Raw genomic sequence first — 22,658 nt, 5'->3', positions numbered from 1 at the left:
TGAATCAATATAATGTGTTATATGTTACTTTTCCTCCGCGAACTTTTGTACAAATTTGTGTTAAAAGTATATTTCCTTGATCCTCTCTCCATAGAGGAGGAGCATATTCTTTCATGTCTCTCGGTTAGCGTCAGCAGTTGGGAACGTCTTCCCCTAAGCTATTTGGACCACTGCACCCATTCTAATACGTCAGTGAATTATTTTAACAATTGTTTAACGGGTTTTATACATTACATTTAATTTAACAGCTATCGATGTTGGACCATCACTAGTTCAGGATTAGCTCATATATATTCCCTTCTGAGTAAAAAAAAAAAGTATTCAATATGCGTTTAAATGCCTACATTTTGTAACGGTGAATACCAAGCACTCCACACTTTCAATTTTTAAACCAGTGTCAAAATCTTAATTCATAGAATTGCATTCAACATTGGCAATAAAATGTTAATCGAGTTAAGGAGGATTCTAAGTTGTGCCTAAAGGCGTTTCGGTACCTCCCAAATAATGTGATACCGAATACAATCAGTTAAGTTGCGTAAGAGGTTAATTGCATTATTTCATTTACGTGATTAAATGTGTTAGATTAAAAGATGAGGAGTTTACGTTTAACATATGTAAGCATGTGGCTAATTGGCTTGTAAATGATTCGTTCACTCGATTCGTATATTATATCTGGGTAAGACGGCATTGTTATCTGTTTGGGTGTAGAAACATTAGATGAAATAGGCCAAATCTAGATATCTACGGAATTGTTTACACATGCTGCTACGGAGTGTAACTAGGAATGACTATAGCATTTAAACTTAACGGGTTCCTAAAAAAATACTCATAAGTTAGTACGTAGGAGATTTGATTATACTCTTTATCAATTTAAGCTGTACAAAATTACTTGTTAAGTCGTTACATGCATAACAAGGGAGAAAACATAATGATTTTTTTTTTGCATTGAGCCAAAGCATTAATTTGGAAGATGTCAACTAAATCGAACAAAATCAGGCCAGTTTCCAAAATCTAATTACAGAACAAGGGCGATCCTTACGAAAAACTTGTGAATTACTCCATGTACATTCCTTAGTTTGAGTCATTAGAACAACAACATGAAAAGAAAAGCCACACTTCAAAATTGGTAATCTAGGCATGCAGCCAACTCAAATGTAGTCAGTAAACGAAATATAAATTAGCAATCACATTAGCAGCAAGCACACGCCAACCTCGGGCTAGGAATACGGGGACGCAATGACAAGACATTTGTTACCATTATTATTATTTCCAGTGCTGTATTCCTACTTAAGAAAAGATTATCATAGTACTTGTAGTGGCAAGTAAACACTTCCACAATACATCATATAACCAACCCAACCAAACTCTTTTTCGTGGCCAAAACCATCATGTCATGTTACCATCCTAAAAAAAACAAACTGACATTCAAGTTCTTCATGTCTTTTCTTTTCTATGTTTCCCCTCTCTGATAATCTATCTTATCCAGGTGAAATTTAACTAGGGTAATATACCCATTGATTAAAGATCATGTTTCCAAGGGGTACATAGAAAATCATAAGAGAATAAGCACCTAGGTCAAAGCTATTGGTCAATCCTGATTCTGAAGAATAAGCATACCATCTTCTAACCATCAATCAACAGAGCGATAGAATCCCAGCAAAAAGAAATTCCAAACCTCAAGCACTTCATCGTACACTCCTAACTAGACTTCATTTATCCATTTGCACCCTGAATTTCAAACGGAAGAAATTAACCCAAAATTTCAAGTGATAATTCAAAGGTTTTTTACAGAATGAAGGTTTGATTTATATTGCTCATAAAACTCAAATAAAATTAATAAAATTATTAGTTGAAAAAGTTATACAAAAAAGTGTCTCCATATGAAAACATCCAACGGATTTGGTATTACCGGTAAATGGAATTTGCACAAATATGATATAACTACCAGAAAATACCAAATTACACATTTTTATGCATACAACCCCATTTATCCTATAAAATATACCCTTTCTGCAGGCTTTTTACACCGTTCCACTATCACTAATAACTAGTTATTTCAGCTTCCCAGCATATAACTTCTATAATGACACTTTAATTGACATGGAAACTCACCAAAAGCTAACATGAGAGACCACCACACATTACAAGCAAATAGAAGTGTGAAAATAAAGGCAAGTGGTATTTTATTGGGTTTTTTTTTTTGGGGGGGGAGGGGGCAACACAAAAAAGCTCTTACCATTTTCCTACTGCACCTTCTTTTCTTTGTTTGAGAGTTTTGGAATCTTGCTTAAAACAATACTGTGAATTTTTTTATACTGTGTCTGAATAACCCCATGTATCACACCTAGCCTGCCATCAACTTGGTCCTGGTATTTGTCATACAATACAGGGAGAGACAAGCTAAGAAGAACACCTGTCCAGAAAGTTATTGAAATATTAAAACAAAGGAATGCCAACAAAGACTGAACATGTAAAACCTACAGCAGCATAGAACTTACCGATATAGATCAAAGTCAAAAAGTTGAACAAACTACCAATGTAAGATATTACCCACAATACACCAACAACCTGATTCACCAAGTTCATATAAAGAACTGTCAACATAAAATTCTGTACCCAGAGTGTTTACATTCATCAAACTCAGCATAAAACGAGGACAAGAAGAAAATACAAACCCCATACCTGGAGGCAAAGCAGCAAATTCCTCTCAATCGCTATGTCATGTGCAACAGACAAGGCTCGATTCAACCAAATTTGCAGTGCATCAGCAACCCTGGCAATAGTTTCCTCCGAGATCTCCAGATCGGGGAGAGGAGGAAGAGGTCTGCATCATCAAACAAAATAATTTTTTACTTCGAGTGAAGAAAGCATATTCAACACTACACTAAAACACCTCTCTAAACTTTAGCAGGACTCGGAGCATTCCTCACCGTTAATTCAAATTTCACGAGCATAAATTTTTATAACAGACAACAGAGAATATCTATCTACATGCAATAATTTATTTTTCCTCAAAACGCATTAATGTTCAATTGAGTCACGAACAATTCAAAACTTTGAATATTAGTAAATTAAGTATATGAATCTAGCGGAGACGTTAATCTAGGAAATGGAAGATGATTTGGAGGAAGTGGAAAACCTATTGAGAAGGTTAGCAGCTTTGGCCCAGAAAAAGAGAATAGCGACGAGAAGCAACACGACATTGGCGACGAAGGACAAGAAATTGTAACCGGCACGCTCGAAGAGGTACCACAATGTGGTGGCAGATACGAGCACCGCAACCGCTCCACGCCAATTCTTCCACAACACCACATCAGCAACTATCACACATCATCAAATCAAATGCAAAATTAATCAACTCCTATTTTCTTTACTATCAGATTACACAATCAAATTCTAGCTATCAATAAAGGATCCAAAATCAGAGAGAGAGAAAGAGAACCTAAGCCTTCGCCGAGAACACGGTGAACCGAAATCCGATTAGAATCTCCCATGGTGGTTGAGGAAATTTAGTTTAGCGGTGAGTGCAGCGTCAGTAACAAACTATAGAGATATTAGTAACAGTGCGATTACGGTTACGGTAGCTCTTCCTTTCGTTTTTGCTATTGCACTCGCACAAGAGGAAAGAGGAAAACGCCAAAACGGCATTCGTTCCAAGTTCTAACCTCCCCCATTCTGGGCTGGGCCGGCCCATCAAATGGAAGATATACCATTATTTATTCATTTTACCATCACTAATCGGAAAAGACACATATTTTTTTTAAAAAAAAGAAAAAATAGTTAAAGAAAATAGTGATAACAGTTTTTTGAAGAGTGTGATAGTAGTTACATCTTAAAATTTTATAAAGAAAACAAAACTGTATATATATATAAAAGAAGTGTGTATACCAAAGGAGATAATTATCTTTAGTAATAATTAGCAAAAAAACAGACATTGTTGCCTGAATATTCGCACTTTATTTTGCGGAATTTAGTAGTAACAATTTGTTTAGTGTGTATATCGAGATGTATGATAATTTTAGTCTAATATTTTTCTTTTATTTTCACTTCTTGGTGGGTAAGATGTGAATTAAGTTTACAAGCTTGTGTCTCTATATTTTTATTGTCATATCATAATTTTAGTGTACTTTTTTAAATACATGTTATACATACACACTTCTTATTTTTTAGGGTGAGATGTTATAATTAAAAGTGTAAAGTGTAAATTATATGTGGATTTCGATTTAAGATCTTTGAGAGTCTCTCATCAAAGAAAAAATATTTATTTATTAAATTGATATCCATTTTACAAAATTTCTTGTAAAAATTAAAAAATATTAAAAGGGTGTAATATGTATTTTTATTGTGCAATTAAAAATGAATTTTTTATTGTGATTTTGAATAAAATAATATTATTTATTAAATTTTTAGACAAAATCATAATTATACCTGCAGATTAATGAACATAAATAAATAAAATATGCAAAATTTCAAACACTTCAATATATATATATATACCCCATATTTTTAATTCAGTTTTAATTTCACATTTTAAAAACTCTTTCTCCGAAGTGTTTTTGAATGTCTTTCTCCGCAGCGGCGAAGAAACCTTCGAGCTCTGACTCCGTCGGCATTTTCTGCGGCGGCACTGGCGATAGAATGCAGCGAGATTTGGTTTTGGTGATATGCTCCTCCTCCGTTGAATCCACCTCTTGCATGGAGACCTTATTTGTTGTTGTTCACCATAATTGCACGCTGACGTTTCAACTTGTGCACTCTCAACCTGAAAAAAAATGCGTTACATTATTACAACACATTAATGAAAAGCAGTTTGAGGAGAGGCCAAACGCAAGTTCAATTAAACTAATTCATAAATGGATCAGAGAAAGGAAGAGAGAGAAGGAACAAAATAGAAAATGGAAAAAGATTCATAAATGATGAATAAAAAATGAAACAACAACCATGCAGTTACAACATGATTAATGCGTAAAGGTATCCATGTCCGGAAGAGAATAGGGAAAATGGGTGGTTACTAAGAAGAAGTTGAGACAAAAATTGTCCATTTAAAAAATTTATCATGTTCAGTTTATGCGTTTTACATTATCAGTTGCAAGGTAAGAATAATATGTAGTAATTTTTTTATTAATTAATTTAGTGGCAAGAGACAAAATGTGTACACAAAAAAGAATATTTCTTTTATATATATATATATATATATATATATATATATATATATATATATATATATATATATATATATTGTTATAGATTATAAATATATAAAGGATAAATAAGAAATTCAAATTGCGTACACCAGAATGGGATAATTATTATTATTAATAGTTATAGATTTTAGAGTATTTATTTTAAAAATATAAAAATTGTTAACCTTTTCTTCCTTTCTCTTAATAAAAATGCAGACACAAAGTAGAGGAGTGATAAAAAAAACATTTCTTTCATTAGTATATAGGCACATGATTAAAAACAAGAAAAAAAAATGGAGATCAAGAAAAATTAATTCATTTTAAAAGAAAAAGTTAAAATAAATGGAAGAAGGAAGAAAGAGGAGAAACATACCTGTGCTGTACTTGCATCCTATTCCAGTGGATTTATGCAATGACATTGCTATAGCACTGCAAAGCTTATGGTTCTATCAGACTGCCTTTGTTCTCTATGGCCCAGTGATGCCAAGTGGTTGTAAGCTTAGGGAAAACAGTGTCACGTGTGATTCTATTGATAGCGAGGTTTGGGGCGAATTGCTTGCTAACATTCAGCTCTTTGTTGCGGTTCTTGTGGTCCTTGTGGGAACTGTGGCATCATATGGCTTTGCTGCTTCAAGATATGGGAATTCTGAAGTTAAGAACTTGCATGCAATTCAGGCTGAATTAGATCAAGACTGAGGTAGTGTTGCTATTTTTTTGTGGTGATAGTGGAAATGTGTTGGCAGCATAGAGTTTCTTTATCGAACATGTTTGTTGTACATTGAAGTGCAAAGGTTCATGCATGCATGATCACTGAAAATTGAAAATTACCCCCCCTCTCAAAAGCAATTATGCATTTTAATTTTGACTTCTAGGAATCGAATGTCAAAGAAACAACAAATTACTTTCCTTGGCGTGTGATTACAAAATGATTTTGGTTTTTTGGTCATGATTACAAGAAGTGGCAGGGTAGTTCACTTGGATCATATTTTCATTGGTCATCACTCTTTCTTTGCAATTTGAGGTGCAGCCGGCTACGTTTCTTTTGTCATGCTAGTAACAAATTTTGATTTTGATATTATTTTGAGTACAGTTTTTGTTATTAGATAAAGTTTATATGGGTCGGATTAAATATCCTAGACGTGGCTTTTATTCTGTAAAATTTGCATACAATTGTATAGGAATATATAGTTTGATTAGAAAATCAACTGTTGAAGTTATGAGTATATCAAGCAAATTGTGAATTACAATATCCCATTTTACGGGATTATTAACATGTTGCTTGGATATTAACTCTTTCATGATCAAAGAAAGATACAAAAATAATTAAATAGGTAGACAAGAGGTTCAGATTCATGAAATACTTAACCGAGATAAATGAACCTTGAAGAGCACATCACGATCACGCAAGCCAGAAGCAGAAAACGATAACTGCAGCAAAACAAAAGACAGCTGCAATGTAAAATGAAGTTCAAACACTGAAAGCGAGTGAAAAAAAGGAAGAGACGGTGCGAAAATAAAAGCGCACTTAGAAACTCGTTAAGAAGCAAAGGAAGAGAATAACCTCGATCTCAGAGAACAGGCCGTGCAGAGTTAGAAACTACCCGACTACACCTTTGCTCCTCTATTGAAACGTAACTAACCCCATTATAATCTAACTACATATATATAAATAAGGAATTTGAATTATATATACTAAATCGGGTAATTTCCATTATTAATAGTTCTAGAGGAGTGGTTTTCATTATTAATAGTTATAGATTATAGATGAAAGGTAACTATATCAGTGGCGGGCAGTGAGAGCATATAAATTTAATTATAACCATTAGCATTTAAAATGGAATTTAATTATTATAAAAATAGAATTTAATTTAAGTTTTAAAAGAATCTCCACAATTTCGTATTTTATCCTAGTAGGCATAAAGATACCAACTAGCAAAACAAAGAGATCCTAACAATTGAATAAATTCAATTTTTTCCCTCAATTTAAATGGTAAAATAAAATCACTTTCAATCTATAAATTCAAATATGATCAATAAACTTTACACTTATAATTAATTTTTGTGAAGAAGTTAAAGATTTTCATTTTTCGTAAAATTAATTCTCCTTGTAGCAAAATTAATTTTAAAAAAATGCTAAACCTACATTGATACTTTAAGAATGAATTAATCGGGATATTTTACTCTTACGATCTGGCTAAGTTGATTTGTGCGACATTTCGTTTGTTATCACACAATGAGTTGCAAGACGGATTCTTTTAAAAAAAAGGCTTGTAAGATTTGTTCTCTAATTCATCAATTTTTTAGCTTGAAACAATATATAGTATCCCTTTCGAACACAGTACCTCAGAAATCACATATGGGAAACAAATTTAATGGAAACCCGGAGTAATGGACTGTGTTTTATCTAAGCCAGATATGCCCACTTGCTTGAATCAAATTTTAAAAGTTTGGGCACAACCAAAGCTAGTTTCAAGGTGCTGCCTCCTCATCGTTATCAGAGTCTTCATCACCTGAGGAATCTTCTTTCTCTTGCAGCTGTTCTCCAGCATTTAATTTGGTCTTTTTCTCCTTTTTCCTTTGCTTCTTCTTTTGACGTTTTGCTCGCTTCTTTGCCGTCCGTTCCTCAGCCGCTTTTAGTCTTTCCTCTCTTCTCAAATTAAATTCTGCCAGCTCTTTCCTTTTCTGGTAGTCGACTTCCATCCTGGCAAGACGATCTTGTTCCTTGCGTCTCATTTGCCGATACTGTTGGAACCAGAGTTTGAAGCATATAAGAAAAACACTCAGAACAATATCCATCACCCTACCAACTATTGACACATAAAATAAAGAAGCAAATAACTCAGATATCATGCCAATTTAAGTAAACTTCTTAAGAAGGGAGAAGGAAATAAAATGAATCAAACTCCTCCCATAAGTTAAAATCAATTTATGCACAAGTCTTTTAGAAGCTTCCTCATCTCACTCTTCCATAAAGCACTTGTAAACATAACAGAGTTAGGCATATTTGTCTAAGAAAAATCTAAACAGCGTGATTTTATAATTGAAAAGCTCCCATAAGCTACAAGCTAATTAAAACTGGGCCATCATGTGTTGGATAATCACAAGTGGAAAGGTAAGCACTTCAGTATGCATATCTAGGTTATTACTTATTACAAATCACTCAAATAATAAGATATTCCATGAATAGACCATAATGCTTATAATATAATTCAGGACAGTTGAGATTAAGAATGTCTCTTAAGTGCAAGAAAGGATGCCTTAACAATAATGAGATTAAGAATGCTGCTTAAAAAAATGACCAAAGTTAATACCCTTGATCATCCAATGTTCTGACTTCTGATAAGTTTATGCTAAAGCATGTTACCTTCAGAATCAACTTATTAGTTACAGTGGGTAAATCAAGAACTCATCAATGAGCAATTAGCCTTTGCAGCATTGGAGCATGATGGTTTTGCCAACCAGTTCACATCCAACTACTCCACGAACCTTAATATTACACTATATAAACTGTAGTTTTTCTGAATTTAATCCCCAAATAGGTGAGTAGTGTATGGTTAAAAACTTAAAAGCACAACTTTCTTTAAGATTCCTTAGTCATGAGGCCAAATTTACTTCAGACACTTTGAACCCTACTCATCCCACCCCAGCATTTATTAACCTAACAAGACACCTCGCATGCACCTTCGACCCATAGAACTTCCACAGTTGCACTAATATACAGTGTCTTTCCAAACCTCTCCCCAACATGATGATTTTTCCTATTTCAACAACTTATCCCCTCGTTGCCATCATTACGTTCCTCATCACAACTGCAGTGAACCAGTGATCTAACATCTAAGAGACAAACAACAGTTTCAATTGCGTATTGCTTTTGTTATTTGGCAACACCTAAAATACACAACCGCCATTAATATCCCTCTGTAAGTACTGTTTATATTTAATAGGTCCTCAAAATGAAATTTCGAGTATTACCCTGATAATGATCATTTTTCTTCTTGATTACAACTACCTAACGGTTATTGCACAGCATTATCAAACCTGCACCTTATTTCAGAGCTAATTCCAGCACAAGAGATAGTTTTTATTTTAAAATAAATAAAGAAAAAAACAGTTATACCTGGTGGAAGTCGCCGGAGCCTGAACCGGCGGAACTACCGGAAGTATTGCTAACACGGACAGGAACATTGTCGATAATCCGTCGGAGCTTGACTTCCAGATCCTCCTCTTCCTCTTTGAGAGAGACCGGAGTATATTCCACTATCGCATTCGATGCTGCTGCCGGCGGAAGGGGAGGCTTTGACGTTCCCGGCGCCGGGACCATCTGAAAATCACCGCCTCTGGGTTTGCCCGTCGACATTTTGGAGATTTACCAAAACCCTAGTTTTTCACTTTACACCTGAATCCCTAATTTTACCCACAAAGTTGGTTGAGTTGTTTTAAGACCCTAATTCTAAACCCTTGTTCTTCATTCCCTTCGAATTGCACGGGACAGCGGCAATAGCACAACTGGGTCGGTTTCTCTCCCAATCACAAAATCCGAATATGCCTGCTTCTTGAATTAGGGGCATTTCACAGTTTCGTGTCATTCAAACCCCTTTTTCTTTTCCTGTTAAAAAAAAAAAAAGAGGCCTGTCATATTATATGGTATTAATAATTGAAAAAGATATAACTTTTAAATTATCTAAATATTATTTTCAATGTTGGTAGATATGTTCTTTATCAAATTACATAAAAATTAAATTAAATGTTTTTTTAAATCTTTTATTCTTTTCTTAGTAAAATTTATAGACATTTTATAATCAATAAAAGTGTGACTGAGTTGTGAAATTTGAGAATTTTACATTTTTAATAAATATTTACAAATGCTAAATTTTATTAATATAATTGTTGAATTTAATTATTTTTTTTATGAAAGTATAATATACTATTTAATGTATTACAATATCTTTTTATACTACAATATTTTTTATATTTTATTAATCATCATTTTCATATTATTTTACTTTAATGTTTAATATACTATTTAAAATATGAATGATTTTATATTATCAACCAGAAAAAAAATTATATTATCAAAATATACATTGACAAATATTTAAATTGTTTAAAATTGTCACATCCAGATAATTTATCTTAAATTTGATATATTTCGATCATTATGGCATTGCTATGCAATTCAATGGCTACATTAATAAGACTTGTTGTAAGTTTGGCTACAACATTTTAGACGCGCATCCTTAAAGTTTAACAAAATATGTGTTTGTACACATGTTGGTGGTACATAAAACCACATCCTAATAATAAAAAACGTGGAAAGTACAAAACAAAGCTTTTGGAGATATGTGGTTATTCACGTCAGAGACATGTAATCAAACAAAGGAAAAATGTGTATTTGGCATTGCATCAAATACTTATGTTAGCATGTAAAAACATGTTCAATGGTAAAATAGTCAGTGTGTGTAGAAAATTGTTGGAATACAAATTTCTCCTTCTCCATTTAATGATTGGAAATGTGCGAACTATTGTTTACAACATTCCAAAGGCACCAGGTTAGGTCGATCACGAACTATAGTGAATTGGTCCGGAAAAAAAAAACATAAATTCAACTTAGGTTTCTAAAATGAGTCTGAAACTTAGATTTTATAGACTTTTCCTAGCTAAGGCTAGATCCAGCCAAAAAGATCAAAAATTAATTCATGTTAAACATTTTAAATCTAAGTCATATATTTTATCACGGGAATTTGAATCAAAGTGAATTGTAGGTTATGGTGACTCAAGCCCACAAGCTCAAATTTAATTTGAGCTTTTAGAGTGAAGTCTAAGTTCTATGAAATCTTAATTTCTATGAGATTTAGTTGGATAAGCTTGAATCGGACTTAAAAAAAATCAAATTTAAAGCTTAAACCAACATTTCATCTTGCAAGTTCAAGTTGAACTAGCTTGCAAGTTATATGCAAATCTAGAATTATAGCATATTAAAGTAAGAAAGGTCAAATTAATTTCAGGCTCCTAAAATAAGAAATAAACATGGTAAAGTCAAATTTATACAAATTAAGCCTATAATGAGTCGTGATTGGTTTGAGAAAAAAAAAATGATTCAATTTGTGATTGGAATTTAAAGTCAAACCTAAAATTTCATTCAAGCCATGTCTAAGCTTGACCCATTTTGTCACATTTAGTAAAAATTGAAAGGAAAATGAGAAGGCTAGGTGGAAGGTATAGAAAAGTGAACGATGATATCTAAAAGGACAATGCAACTTCTAAAACTTAAAACTATAACAAATGATTTTGAAATTGATTTGAAAATCAGTTCAATCTACTTTTATCCAAACAAAACTATGTTTTTAAATGCATCATAAACTTATGGAAATTAAAATAAACAATAAGGTGCTTTGGTAAAATACTTATTTTAGGTTTAATTAGGCTTATTATCTAAATAACTCAGATTTTTTCAATTTCATCTCTTAACTTTAGTGTTTAAGACAAATATTTTGTTTCCGTAAACAAAAGACAAATCTTTTGTAATTGTATTTTTTTGAGAAAATATCGCTACCTCCTATAATCACACTCATATCGTTTTTTTTTTTTACACTCACCTCCTTTAGATAACTTTAAAAAAAAGGTGTGCGTTACTTTATTAAATACACGATGAGTGTCTAGTTGAAAATTAAAACAAGCGTAAGTATCATTTAAGAAAACCTTGAAATACGTGAGTATAAATTTCTCATATAGTATATATTTTACCAACTACTTATTTAGCTAGCTTTTTTTTTTCTTTTTCTTTTTCATTTTTCATATTTTTTTCATCATTTACTTACTTTATAGGAATTAAATGTTCAACTTATGATATTAGCGGATTAAAAAGTAATCTAAAACTGTATTAATAATTAATAATAAATAAATAAAATAAAATAAAATTGTATTAATGATCAACTTATTGAAATGTTTAATTTAACCATCGCTCTGATAACAATCAAGAAAAATGTTATTTGTACAACAACTCAAATAATAAATTATACAACCTAGAAAGAAGGAAAAATGAAGAAAATTCAAGATATAATAAATGACGCGGTAAACAGATATAAACACAAAAAAATGTTGGATCTATATTTTTCACTATAAAACCAATAAATCCGAAAAAGATGGATTATTTTGTGAAAAAGGCTTGTATGAATAATACAACTCTTTTATTTACGTAAAATATATCGTTGTATCGTACATTTATGACTTAATTTTTTGACCATTTAATTTGAGACATTATAATTTTCAACCAATTAAAAGTGTATTTAAATATTAATTATTATAAAATCAAGAATAATCTTATAACAAAAAATACCCAATGATCTGTGAAGGCTTTGCACCCCTAGTAAATTAGAGTGGATCAGAAGGTGGATTAGAGTCCAGTTTGAAATCGGCCCAGGTTGTTGATGTGGCGTTTTACTTTTCAGTCCCTGAGCAGGCCAACTCGCATCTGAGAGAGAGAGAGTTCGAGGCAGCTACCGGAGAGAGAGAGGGAGAAAGAGAAGGAGATCGCACTTAACACATCACACAGCAAGAGAAAGAGTAATAGAATCGTGGTTCGTTTGCAGAAGAAGAGGTTAAGAGAAGGAGTGACCGAAGCGAAGATGTTACCAACAGCTTCCAAAGGACGTTCTTCTTCTTCCTCCTCCTCCTCCTCTTCCTCTCGACCTAACAATCCCATGCTGCTTCCCTACCTCCGCAGAATCATCAAGGTTCCTTCCGATCTCTTCCTTTTATTTCACGATTTCCTAGATTTACTTCGCACTCCACTCTAAGATCCGATTCTCGCTTTTATCTCTCCCTTTCTTTCTGACATCGTAAATGCCATTGCTAAAATTACCCGCCGTGTTAACCAATTTGTTAGATTAGGCTCAATTCCTGAATGTTTCGGCTCAAAAATTGAATAGGTTGGATTTTATTGTTCTGATTTGAAGAGTCCATGACTCGTGAGTGTTCAATCTGCGCTGATTCATTTATTATTCGTTGTAGTGGCAACAAATGGATATTGAATATACTTTTTGGCAAATGCTTCATCTATGTACATCACCGAAAGTTGTGTAAGTATATGCAAATTAAATAATCTTCTCTCTGTCTCTCCATCCCCTGTTAGCACTTAGCAATGAAAATCGCGTTTTGTTGCCATGATCTAACGCTGTAACAATGTGAGACCTCTTTTGTTGGACATTTGAATTGTACAGCTGCACATATGGGCATAAGCTCTTGGTTGAGTTTCTGCTCAACTCTTCTGTTTTGTGTGTATTTAGAATTTTGTAGTATCTTTTTCTCTGATGGATTTTTTGGCCTTCTTGATATGGAACCGTACAACGGATGCAGCTATCAGCATACTAAATATCACAAACGTAAGTCTCTGTCTCATTAATATCTTTGTTCTTCTGATTTATTGATACACATTTCTGAACAGTGATTGGTTTAACAATGTTTATTAAGCTTCTGTTTTACTAGGCTATGGTCCTTAGCTAGCCTTTATCTGCAATAATCTATAGTATATTAGGACAGTTGCATGCATGTGATATGTTCTAGGGACTATAATTAGTTGTTATTAATCTGAGTATCTTACATGCAGTGCTGGGTTGGAACTGCATTTAGTAATAGGTTGTCAAATTCAAGAGTCTATAAAAACTTGTGTAGTGTCCATAAACTTGACTTTAGTCCTAATACAATTTTTTTTTTGAAAAACATTATCATATTGATGGAGAAGAGTGCAAAGTTTGTGATGGGGAAAATATAATAGATTCAAACATAACAGTGGAAAATAGAACACTGGCAACATAGTGCTCAAGTGCTTACTTATCATCTCAGTATAGCAAGCGTAATAGAATAGTGGGAAATTGCTAATGGTTATATCTAAAAAAACATAACAGAACACCTAGAGAATGTGCATTGAAGCTGGATTGAAAGAACAAAGAGAATAGATGATAGGGATTAAGAAAAAAACCCTAAGAATAATATTCAAATACCTCAAATTGTATTAAAACTCACTGATCCTAACCAAACAACCTTAGAATCAGAAACCAATGTGAAGTATTAACAAATAACAAATACAGAAACACTACAAAATAAGCTGCACTTAACAAACACCCCAGGTCTGCAGCTGTTTCAAATGTTTTACTTACTTGGGCTGGCAATGTTGCTGCTCAAACAGAAGAGGTTATGAGCACACTTGTTCATTGATTGATGTAGATCTAATCAAACTATTCTGTTCCTTCCCACTTCATAAATCTCTCTTAAATTTTATGCATGCATTTAAGCATATTTGTAAGTCTGTATTCCAACGATGGGATGAAATTTAATAATTTTACAGTTCACCTTTCTTTCAAGACTCAAGTAATGGTGCCTTTTAAACACGGCGGTTAAATCTTTATAGTGAGCTGCTTTTTAGGATGAGCCATGAAGAACTTTGGCTTATTATTGGGCTTGCAAGTCAACTTAATTTAATGATATATAATGATGCAAATGTTTCACGGTAAAAATCTGTAGGTTTAATTATATAATTAAAGTCTTTGATTTATCAAACTAGGAAATTTCATTTGGTGATTTCAAAAAATTGTTTGATTGATTTTCTGCTTCTTCTTATTTGATATTAGAAACCAAGAATCAATGGGCACGTGATGACCCTGCATTTGTTGTGATCTGCTGTCTCCTTTTGGCAGTTGCAACTTTGGCTTATTGTGCGGCGTAAGTTTTTCTTACATTTTGATTGTGGTGGTTCTTCATAGATGACTAGCTAAAATTCACTTTACTTTTGTAAAACAGAATGAATATGCAAATGCAACCAATCACTAATGTAAATCATTGTATTTCATCTATTTAGATGAAGGATGATCCTTTTTGAAAACTTCCCTTATAGGTAGAAACAGGCTATTGATTTAGACATCAGTATGTATGAATTTTATTAAATCATGAATCATGAACCAAGGTTGTAGTGTTATTGGATGATTCATTGTATACATTTAGTTTATAGTTTTTTCCTCTTGGCCTCTACTAATTTTTTGTGCTGCTGTATTTTCCCATTCTTTTTCAGGTATGACCATAGTACTGCACATACACTTCTTGTTATCTTCTCAGTGTTGCTTTTCCACTTTTTGTTGACTGGTGTATTTCTGGCAACTTTTTGTTGGTAAGGCTACTTCTTGTAGTAAATATTACATCGTTTTCTTTGAATCACTTGATATTGATACCAACACTGGTGCATATTTTTTACCCTTATAATCTCCAGGTTCCTGACTAATGGTTATCTTCGAGAAGAGGCTCCAAATAGTTATGTGGTTGAACAGCGTGTTGAATGGTAAGTTCAAGAATTTTCTTGCTTGTTTCACATGTAATTTAGTTGTTTGCTTCTTCAATTTTGAGAACATTTCCTAATATTTTGCAATGCTTTAAAATGTTTGAGCAATTGATAAGAATGGAATTGAACTGAGCACCCTTGTCTTAGAATTTTGTTGATTATTTTCCAATAGCTGATTATATATTTTTTGGATTTTCATGGAAGGATGTATGCATTTGATGTGCACTGCAACTCTTTCTTCCCATTTTTTGTTTTGCTCTATGGTAATTTCTGACTCTTCGGTTAGTATGAACTCTATTATGCTATAGGAAGCTACAATATCTTGCATTAGAGTGGTACTGATGTCTGGTTCTTTGGCAGTGATCCATTATTTTCTATCTCCTCTATTGGTGGCTCATGGTTTCATTCCAGTATTGCTGTCAAATCTGCTGTTCATGGTTGGCGCTTCATACTATCATTATCTAAATTTCTTAGGTTATGATGGTAAATCCCTCTCTCTCTCTCTCATTATCTATAATAGAGGATGGATCAACTTACACCAGTATAAGTTACACCCACTCTAACACTCTTCAATAGCTTTTTACTAGATAATTTTATCTCAAAACTCATCGTTAGATTAAATCAAAATTACTTGATACCTTGTTCGTGTACATCAAAATTAATGTAATATATACATTTAAAAAATATAAGAATAAGAACCATTTAGTTATCTTCTTATTACTATTCAATTTTTATAAGATTTAACATGAATAATCTTGGTAATATGTACTACCTCTGGTCCTATATGTATAGGATCCTTTTAACTGCTTCACAAGAATTAAAATATTTAGTTAATGGTATTAAATTTGTCAACAATTTGTATAATTTTTTCCATAATTACCCTTAAAACCATAGGGATTCCATTTTCTTAATCTATTCTACCTATTTAATTAATGCATGTCAACTTGAGAGAATTTCTGTTAAAAAATAAAATAATGCAGTAAACAATTTGGAGGGAGTCTTGTAAAAAAGATCAATACAAACTTCCCAAAAGGTTTTTATAAAAATGATCAGAGAGGTTGTAGTTACGATTCAACAAATGGATCAATGAAAATCACATTTTATACAAAGTTATTGGTTGTATAAGAATGAGTGTAACTTATATTGGTGTAAGTTAATCTCTCTTCATTTAGATCAGTTCATATTTTTTTTAGTGTAGTTTCCTTGGATATGGCTGTATTTGTCTGGAAGTGTCAGTTATTGTGCTTTCTTGAATATTTGCAGCAAGCACCCTTTCTGTGTTTTTTACTCTAAAGTCCCTTTTATATGATGTGGAGGACAAATTCATTTGATGTGGGTCTGTTGGATGTGATGGTCATCATACTGAATAAATGTACATTAAAATGTTTTTGGCAAACTTGTTTCCCGAGTATGTTTAAGTCTGAAATTTTAAGATTTTGTTTTGACTTTGTGGGAACTGTGAATACCGTTGAATTAATTAATTTGATTATTAACATTTCTGGCTGTAGTTCTGCCTTTTTTGGAGAGGACCACCTTTTTCCTGTACCCAATTGGAATCGTAATTGTCCTTTCTCCAATTTGTAAGTATTGAATGCGTCTACCATTTCTGTTTTCTATGATGGGTTAATATTGCATCTGACCCCAATTTTTGATTTGCAGTGATTTTAAGTGGTTTCAATCCTTCTAGATACTTTATGAATATGTACTTCAGTCGACAAATATGATCATTCCAGCTAGAACTTTTGACCTATCGGTGTCCTTGTTGAGTTTATAGAGTATTCAGAGAACTGCAACATGAGAAGGCTTTAATGAATGTTTGATTGTTTGTTTGAAGAATGCAATGGCCCAGCAATGCCTCATTTTAGGCCTTCTAATATACTACTACTACCAATCGAAGTTGGACTGTAGCGAGTCAGGGTAGTTGTTTTTTTTTTTTACAGTTATTAGATAGAATATTTGTTCAAATGAATATACTCATTGTAATGATTTTTCTTGGTCAATCTGGTAGCTTTCCTCCCGACAAAGAACAATTTCTATTGATATATTCTTTCATGAAGCTAGATATAATTACTCTCCAAATGAAAGGTCATTGCCTCTACATTTACGCTCGTTACTTGACATACTCATTCTTTAGCATATTCGAGTGTCATTAGAAGCCACTCAAGCCCAGGTACCACTAAGAGTCTTGGAGGAGGTAATCAAAGCCAGGGGAGGGGGCTTCTTGTATGTATGATGTGTGCTTGTTTTGTATTTTATCCAACTGAAGATTGGGTCTCTGAGGAGTTGGTTTCAATGGCGTGGATGAAGGTAGGAGGTACTTATAAAAGTACTTTAATGCTTAAGTCAATGTTTAAATCAGTAGCGTAACGATGTGATAAATCAAGTGGAGATGATTGAATGAATTAATTAAAATATTATATTATCCTCAAGGGTAATTCTTAAAAAATCAAAAGAAAACAATTCACAAGAGCAAAATGATACATTTATTAATAGGAGACAAAAGCTAACATGATAGAGTTCACCACATTCAAACTAAACTCACACTCTTATCTTATACCAAATCATTAAGTGTTATTTCTATCTTCTAAAATATTTTGAACACAACGTAAAATGTGCTTGATTATATCGAAATTATTAAGTCATAGTGTCAAGCAACTTTTTTTATATCAATAAAATAGACTTGGCTCCAATTACACATTCGAAATATGTAATAAGGAGTAGTGAGTCCCACGTTTCCCATTTACAATGTGACATGTGAATTGCAATTCAAGTTTTTTTTTTCAGTTTATAATGTGAATATTGTTCAGACCAATACTGTCCATTCATATCATATGGCGCCTTCTTAAAATAAAAAAAATCTCGACAACCATTGGTATGGAATATTGAGTGACACGTCTTCTGCCGCAGGCGGCATTATTTCCAACCAACTTTCCCCTACAAGGCTATGCGTGCTACGCATAATGTCAGCTTTTACAGCACTTTCATTCATATGAACCAGAAAGGCAGAGACTTCGTGGAATCTGCAAGATAGGTTGTGGGCTTGTGGTCTGATGCAAAATTGAAAATTAGAAAATGTCAAGAGTGAAAAAACAAAGAAATAATCAAACGAAGTGCTTCTTTATATATATAGCATTTACAAAGGAAATAAGTTATTTCATGTAATTGAATTTTGGTAGATTCTCATAATAATATTGTAATAAATATTTTTAAAATAAATTTACTAAAGTATTTATGTAATAAAAAGATATTAAATTAAAATTGTAATAATTATAATAAAAGGCGTCTATATTATTATAATACTTATTTTACTTATAGATAAAATTAGGTTATTATTACATTATAATATAATTCTCAAAAACTTTAACATTGTAAAACAAAATTAAACATGCAACATGGTTACCTTCACATTACAGAAGTAAAATTAAACATCTAAATAGTTAACTGAATATTTTTTTTAAAAAAAAAACACCTCATCAATCATATTATTTTTTAAGTAATAAAAATGACTGCTATATTTGAGAATTTTAGAAAGTACTTGTCGAATAAAATTGATTTAAGGTTAAATTCAAGATAGTAGCTTTCATTAAATTGATTTAGGAAATAAATAGCTACTCCCTCCCTTGCATGAAGCATGATATATATCGAGTAAACGGTAAAAGTAGAATACCACAGCCTGAGTAGCCTGCCCTGCAGTATCCACATACAGTAGCTTGCAGCATTTTTTAATTTTCAAATAAGCTGTTAAGTGAATTAGTATTTATTATTTAACATTTCGCTAATCCACACATATTCGGTGAGATTTGGGACCTAATTGTGTGGCTCATAATTCCTGAAACTGAGACAGCTTTGATAGTTTGATGTACCACCAAGGACCAAGGTGCTTTGAATCTTGCATTGGGCATATTTTTGTACTCATGCAAGCACTTTTACTATCAATGAATTTTAGTTTCTAAAAGAAAAAAATTGTTAATCCACGTGAGTTGTAGTTCGTTAAAAAAAATGGCAGTTCATTAGCAATTTCAATATAGCGTGACAAAAACAATTCTATTTCAACAAAATATTTAAAAATAATCTCATTTTAATACTACTTTGATCCATCATAAGTTGACTATGATAAGACTCGGATTTGGCATACGTGTGTGGCGGAGAACGCGTATGATATGAGTCAGAGAAGAGAATGTCTCATTGTCAAAGATTAGGTAAAGGTCAGTGAAGAAATCCCCTCAAAATAGTAGTAGTTGGTATTGGTAACCCACTCTGTGCCCATTAATATCCAACTTCTTTTTTCTTTCTTTTAATGGCGGAACAATACAACATTTTTTTTACACAGCAAAGCTATGGTCAAACAGGAAGTTTGGTATCTTTTGCTTTCCACGAGAATTTGATATCAAATATTTTAATGAACGGCGTGTAACCAAAACAGAGAAAACAGAGCACTCTTTTTAATAAACAAACACAGCTTTAGTTCAATGAAAAACTTTTCCAGACTCTTGATGATGATGGATGGATGTTGCGGGTGTCGTGCTGGTATACTTTCTTTTACTAATCAACAAGTTTGCTGCCTTTGACATCCACTACAAACCTGTATCTCACATCGTTCTTCTCCAACCTTTCAAAGGCTTTGTTAATGTAATCCATGTTTACCACTTCAATCATCGAACTCAGACCCTTCTCTTTCCAGAACTCCAACATCTCCTCTGTCTCCTTCATGCTCCCAATAAAGCTTCCCGTGATTGACCTCCTCCCTTCACAACACAAATACCCATCATTAAAATTTAATTATAATAATTCACTTCTAGTGCAATTAATTATTATATTTAATAAAATTGTTAACTTGTGTAATAATTATTTGAAGAGTTTGATCAGTGTGCCCGTTTAATAAAAAATTTACAAAATAATTGAAATTCCAAAAAAATAAAAAAATTAGAGAGTGCAACACAATTACCTAGCATGACCATGGGGCTAACAAATTGAAGAGGGGTGTTGATGACACCCATCAAGATCAACTTGCCATCAAGTTTGAGCAAAGAGAGATAAGGCTCAAGAGGGTGACCAACAGGCACAGTGTCAATGATGTAGTCAAGTGAATCAGCAGCTTCCTGCATGGCAGTGACATCAGAGCTAACAAGATATTGATCAGCTCCAAGGTGCTCAAGTGCCTCCTGTTTCTTCTTGTCAGAAGAGCTTATCACAGTCACATGGTGACCCAGTGCCTTTGCTATCTTCACCCCCATGTGTCCCACTCCTCCAAGCCCCAATATTCCACCTCTCAGCCCACTCTCTTTCAGCCCAAAGTGTACCAGTGGACTGTACACTGTCACACCCGCACACAGTAATGGTGCCACTTGCTCTGGCGCCAAACCCTCTGGAATTTTCACCACAAACCTGACACCCCAAATATACAAAATCAAATTAATTAAAACACCCTCAAAAGATTTAAAAAAAAAAATTGATTAAACATGTAGTGGAAAGTGATTAATAATTAGAAAGGATTGGTTTTTAATTTACTTTTGCTCAACGACCATGGTTTCAGCAAAGCCACCCTGCGTGGGTTTTCCATCGACATAAACATCATTGTAAGACCAGATCTTCTTGCTGCAGTAATTCTCAATGTCTTGTTGGCATGGCTGGCAGTTTTTGCAGCAACCTACGAGGAGTCCAACTCCCACCAACTCTCCCACTCTGAACCTGCTAACGTCTGACCCCACCTCCAGTACCTCACCAACCACTTCATGTCTGGAACAACAAAACAATCATCATATTCAATATTGGTAAGGGGTAACAACATTAATAAAGAATAATACTAATGATTAACGAGAAAGTGTACCCTGGGACCATGGGATAGTTGGACATGCCAAGATCATTTTTAATCTGGTGGAGATCAGAATGGCAAATTCCACAGTAGTGAACTTTTATGTAAACATCATCAGGGCCTGTGTTTCTGCATGTTTTATATATATATTTTTTTACACACAAGGTCAGAACTAGATAAGATAGTAGAGTATGAAGCATAAAATCAGAAACACTAATTATTATTAAATTAAAATAGATAGAAATTGAGATGACCTTAGATTGTAGGTGTATGGGGAGAGAATCCCTGAAGGGTCTCTTGCTGCCAATCCTACTGTTGTTCTTTCCGCTTCAAGGCTACCCATTGCTTTTTATTTTCTCTTTCTTTGGGAAGCAAAGGATGAACAGAATTGAATTGAGAATTTGGCAATGGAAGGAAGACAAAAGCGTGGTATATAAAGGTGCCGTAGCCAACAACTCAGCAATCAGCATAGAGTGTGGGCCCTTCGGCGGTAGGTGAATGGAGGTAGTTTTTATCCGATACGTTCTTATGTACTCTTCTACACCATCTTCACCATAGATTCATCAAAGTGTGTACAGAGTATTGCCATCTAATGGTCACAATGCTATTTGAGAGTAACATCCAGGTGTGCTTCACAAGCTAATTAAGTAACATGGATGCGTTGTGATTACTTGAGTAAGATACGTTATTAAGTGATGCGTTGACACATAAACTGCCTCTTTGGGGTTTTTTCTTCTTCTCTTTTTAAGCAACGACCATTATTGATTAGATAATTGTGTAGTCCAGTTTTACTTACAGCACTTTTAATATTGTTATTCGCATCTTATTCTATTTTTATTATTTTATAACCCTAAATACTAATATATTCCTATTCTAGGCCCAACATCATAAGCATATACATAAAAAATACAAAGTCATGTAATTAAATAAAACATGCCCAAAAAATTAAATATTAAACAATTCATACCAATTAATCATTAAAAAAATTATTCACAAATACAATTTACCAATTTTTATTTAATGTTAATTTAATAAGTTAATTAAAAACAAAATTAAAGTAAACCATAAATATAGTTTCAACTTTCAATTGCATTAAATGTATATATGCTTCCATATGCTTTTAATAAAATTAAAGCCGGCCTAAAAAATCAAAATGATAGATCAGGCCCATTTTAAATGTTTAAATTTTCCTCTTTTTTAAGAAAATAAAAACAAAATTGTATTGAAAAATAAATCTTATTTATTTAATTATAATTTAATAACTCTTATTTATTTCATTTGTGCCATAAAATAAAATTAATTTCACAAGTTTAAAGGATATAATATAGTTGTGTAT

General features: G+C 32.8%; 4 protein-coding genes across 4 annotated transcripts; 1 reads left to right on the top strand and 3 right to left on the bottom strand.

The window, feature by feature from the left end:
- Positions 1-1,230: 1,230 nt before the first annotated feature.
- Positions 1,231-3,677, bottom strand: LOC100527029 (reticulon-like protein). The gene is made up of 6 exons (NM_001369258.1): positions 3,443-3,677; positions 3,140-3,320; positions 2,683-2,824; positions 2,499-2,568; positions 2,237-2,413; positions 1,231-1,728 (listed from the first exon to the last, which is right to left on the bottom strand). The coding sequence occupies exons 1-5, from the start codon at positions 3,492-3,494 to the stop codon at positions 2,244-2,246; spliced, it is 615 nt and encodes a 204-aa protein (NP_001356187.1). The 5' UTR covers positions 3,495-3,677; the 3' UTR covers positions 1,231-1,728; positions 2,237-2,243.
- A 3,759-nt stretch (positions 3,678-7,436) lies between these two features.
- On the bottom strand, positions 7,437-9,708 carry LOC100805970 (PRKR-interacting protein 1-like). The gene is made up of 2 exons (NM_001253150.1): positions 9,301-9,708; positions 7,437-7,925 (listed from the first exon to the last, which is right to left on the bottom strand). Exons 1-2 carry the CDS (start codon positions 9,538-9,540, stop codon positions 7,653-7,655), a joined length of 513 nt encoding a protein of 170 aa, NP_001240079.1. The 5' UTR covers positions 9,541-9,708; the 3' UTR covers positions 7,437-7,652.
- A 2,893-nt stretch (positions 9,709-12,601) lies between these two features.
- LOC100805435 (protein unc-50 homolog) lies at positions 12,602-17,510 on the top strand. Its single transcript, XM_003555914.5, has 10 exons — positions 12,602-12,916; positions 13,194-13,261; positions 13,539-13,564; positions 14,810-14,900; positions 15,247-15,342; positions 15,442-15,510; positions 15,715-15,773; positions 15,871-15,993; positions 17,019-17,090; positions 17,170-17,510. The coding sequence occupies exons 1-10, from the start codon at positions 12,809-12,811 to the stop codon at positions 17,232-17,234; spliced, it is 777 nt and encodes a 258-aa protein (XP_003555962.1). The 5' UTR covers positions 12,602-12,808; the 3' UTR covers positions 17,235-17,510.
- Positions 17,511-19,776: 2,266 nt separating this feature from the next.
- On the bottom strand, positions 19,777-21,734 carry LOC100804892 (probable cinnamyl alcohol dehydrogenase). The gene is made up of 5 exons (XM_003555913.5): positions 21,577-21,734; positions 21,338-21,451; positions 21,019-21,246; positions 20,456-20,895; positions 19,777-20,255 (listed from the first exon to the last, which is right to left on the bottom strand). The coding sequence occupies exons 1-5, from the start codon at positions 21,663-21,665 to the stop codon at positions 20,053-20,055; spliced, it is 1,074 nt and encodes a 357-aa protein (XP_003555961.1). The 5' UTR covers positions 21,666-21,734; the 3' UTR covers positions 19,777-20,052.
- Positions 21,735-22,658: the final 924 nt, after the last annotated feature.

Source organism: Glycine max, chromosome 20, assembly GCF_000004515.6.
Source record: "Glycine max cultivar Williams 82 chromosome 20, Glycine_max_v4.0, whole genome shotgun sequence".
Taxonomy (NCBI): domain Eukaryota; kingdom Viridiplantae; phylum Streptophyta; class Magnoliopsida; order Fabales; family Fabaceae; genus Glycine; species Glycine max.
Note: the sequence above shows the minus strand (reverse complement) of the source record. Positions and strands in the feature narration are given on the sequence as shown.

Excerpts from the sequence above, each read along its gene's own strand:
- LOC100805435 (XM_003555914.5), top strand. The coding sequence starts at position 12,809 with ATGTTACCAACAGCTTCCAAAGGACGTTCTTCTTCTTCCTCCTCCTCC. Across the intron at positions 13,262-13,538 it reads TGTACATCACCGAAAGTTGT|CTATCAGCATACTAAATATC; the intron begins GTAAGTATATGC and ends CAACGGATGCAG. Across the intron at positions 14,901-15,246 it reads ACTTTGGCTTATTGTGCGGC|GTATGACCATAGTACTGCAC; the intron begins GTAAGTTTTTCT and ends ATTCTTTTTCAG.
- LOC100804892 (XM_003555913.5), bottom strand. The coding sequence starts at position 21,665 with ATGGGTAGCCTTGAAGCGGAAAGAACAACAGTAGGATTGGCAGCAAGA. Across the intron at positions 21,247-21,337 it reads AACTATCCCATGGTCCCAGG|ACATGAAGTGGTTGGTGAGG; the intron begins GTACACTTTCTC and ends TTGTTGTTCCAG. Across the intron at positions 20,896-21,018 it reads ACCATGGTCGTTGAGCAAAA|GTTTGTGGTGAAAATTCCAG; the intron begins GTAAATTAAAAA and ends TTGGGGTGTCAG.
- LOC100527029 (NM_001369258.1), bottom strand. The coding sequence starts at position 3,494 with ATGGGAGATTCTAATCGGATTTCGGTTCACCGTGTTCTCGGCGAAGGC. Across the intron at positions 3,321-3,442 it reads TGTTCTCGGCGAAGGCTTAG|TTGCTGATGTGGTGTTGTGG; the intron begins GTTCTCTTTCTC and ends GATGTGTGATAG. Across the intron at positions 2,825-3,139 it reads GCTGCTAACCTTCTCAATAG|ACCTCTTCCTCCTCTCCCCG; the intron begins GTTTTCCACTTC and ends TTGATGATGCAG.
- LOC100805970 (NM_001253150.1), bottom strand. The coding sequence starts at position 9,540 with ATGTCGACGGGCAAACCCAGAGGCGGTGATTTTCAGATGGTCCCGGCG. Across the intron at positions 7,926-9,300 it reads GCTCCGGCGACTTCCACCAG|TATCGGCAAATGAGACGCAA; the intron begins GTATAACTGTTT and ends TGGTTCCAACAG.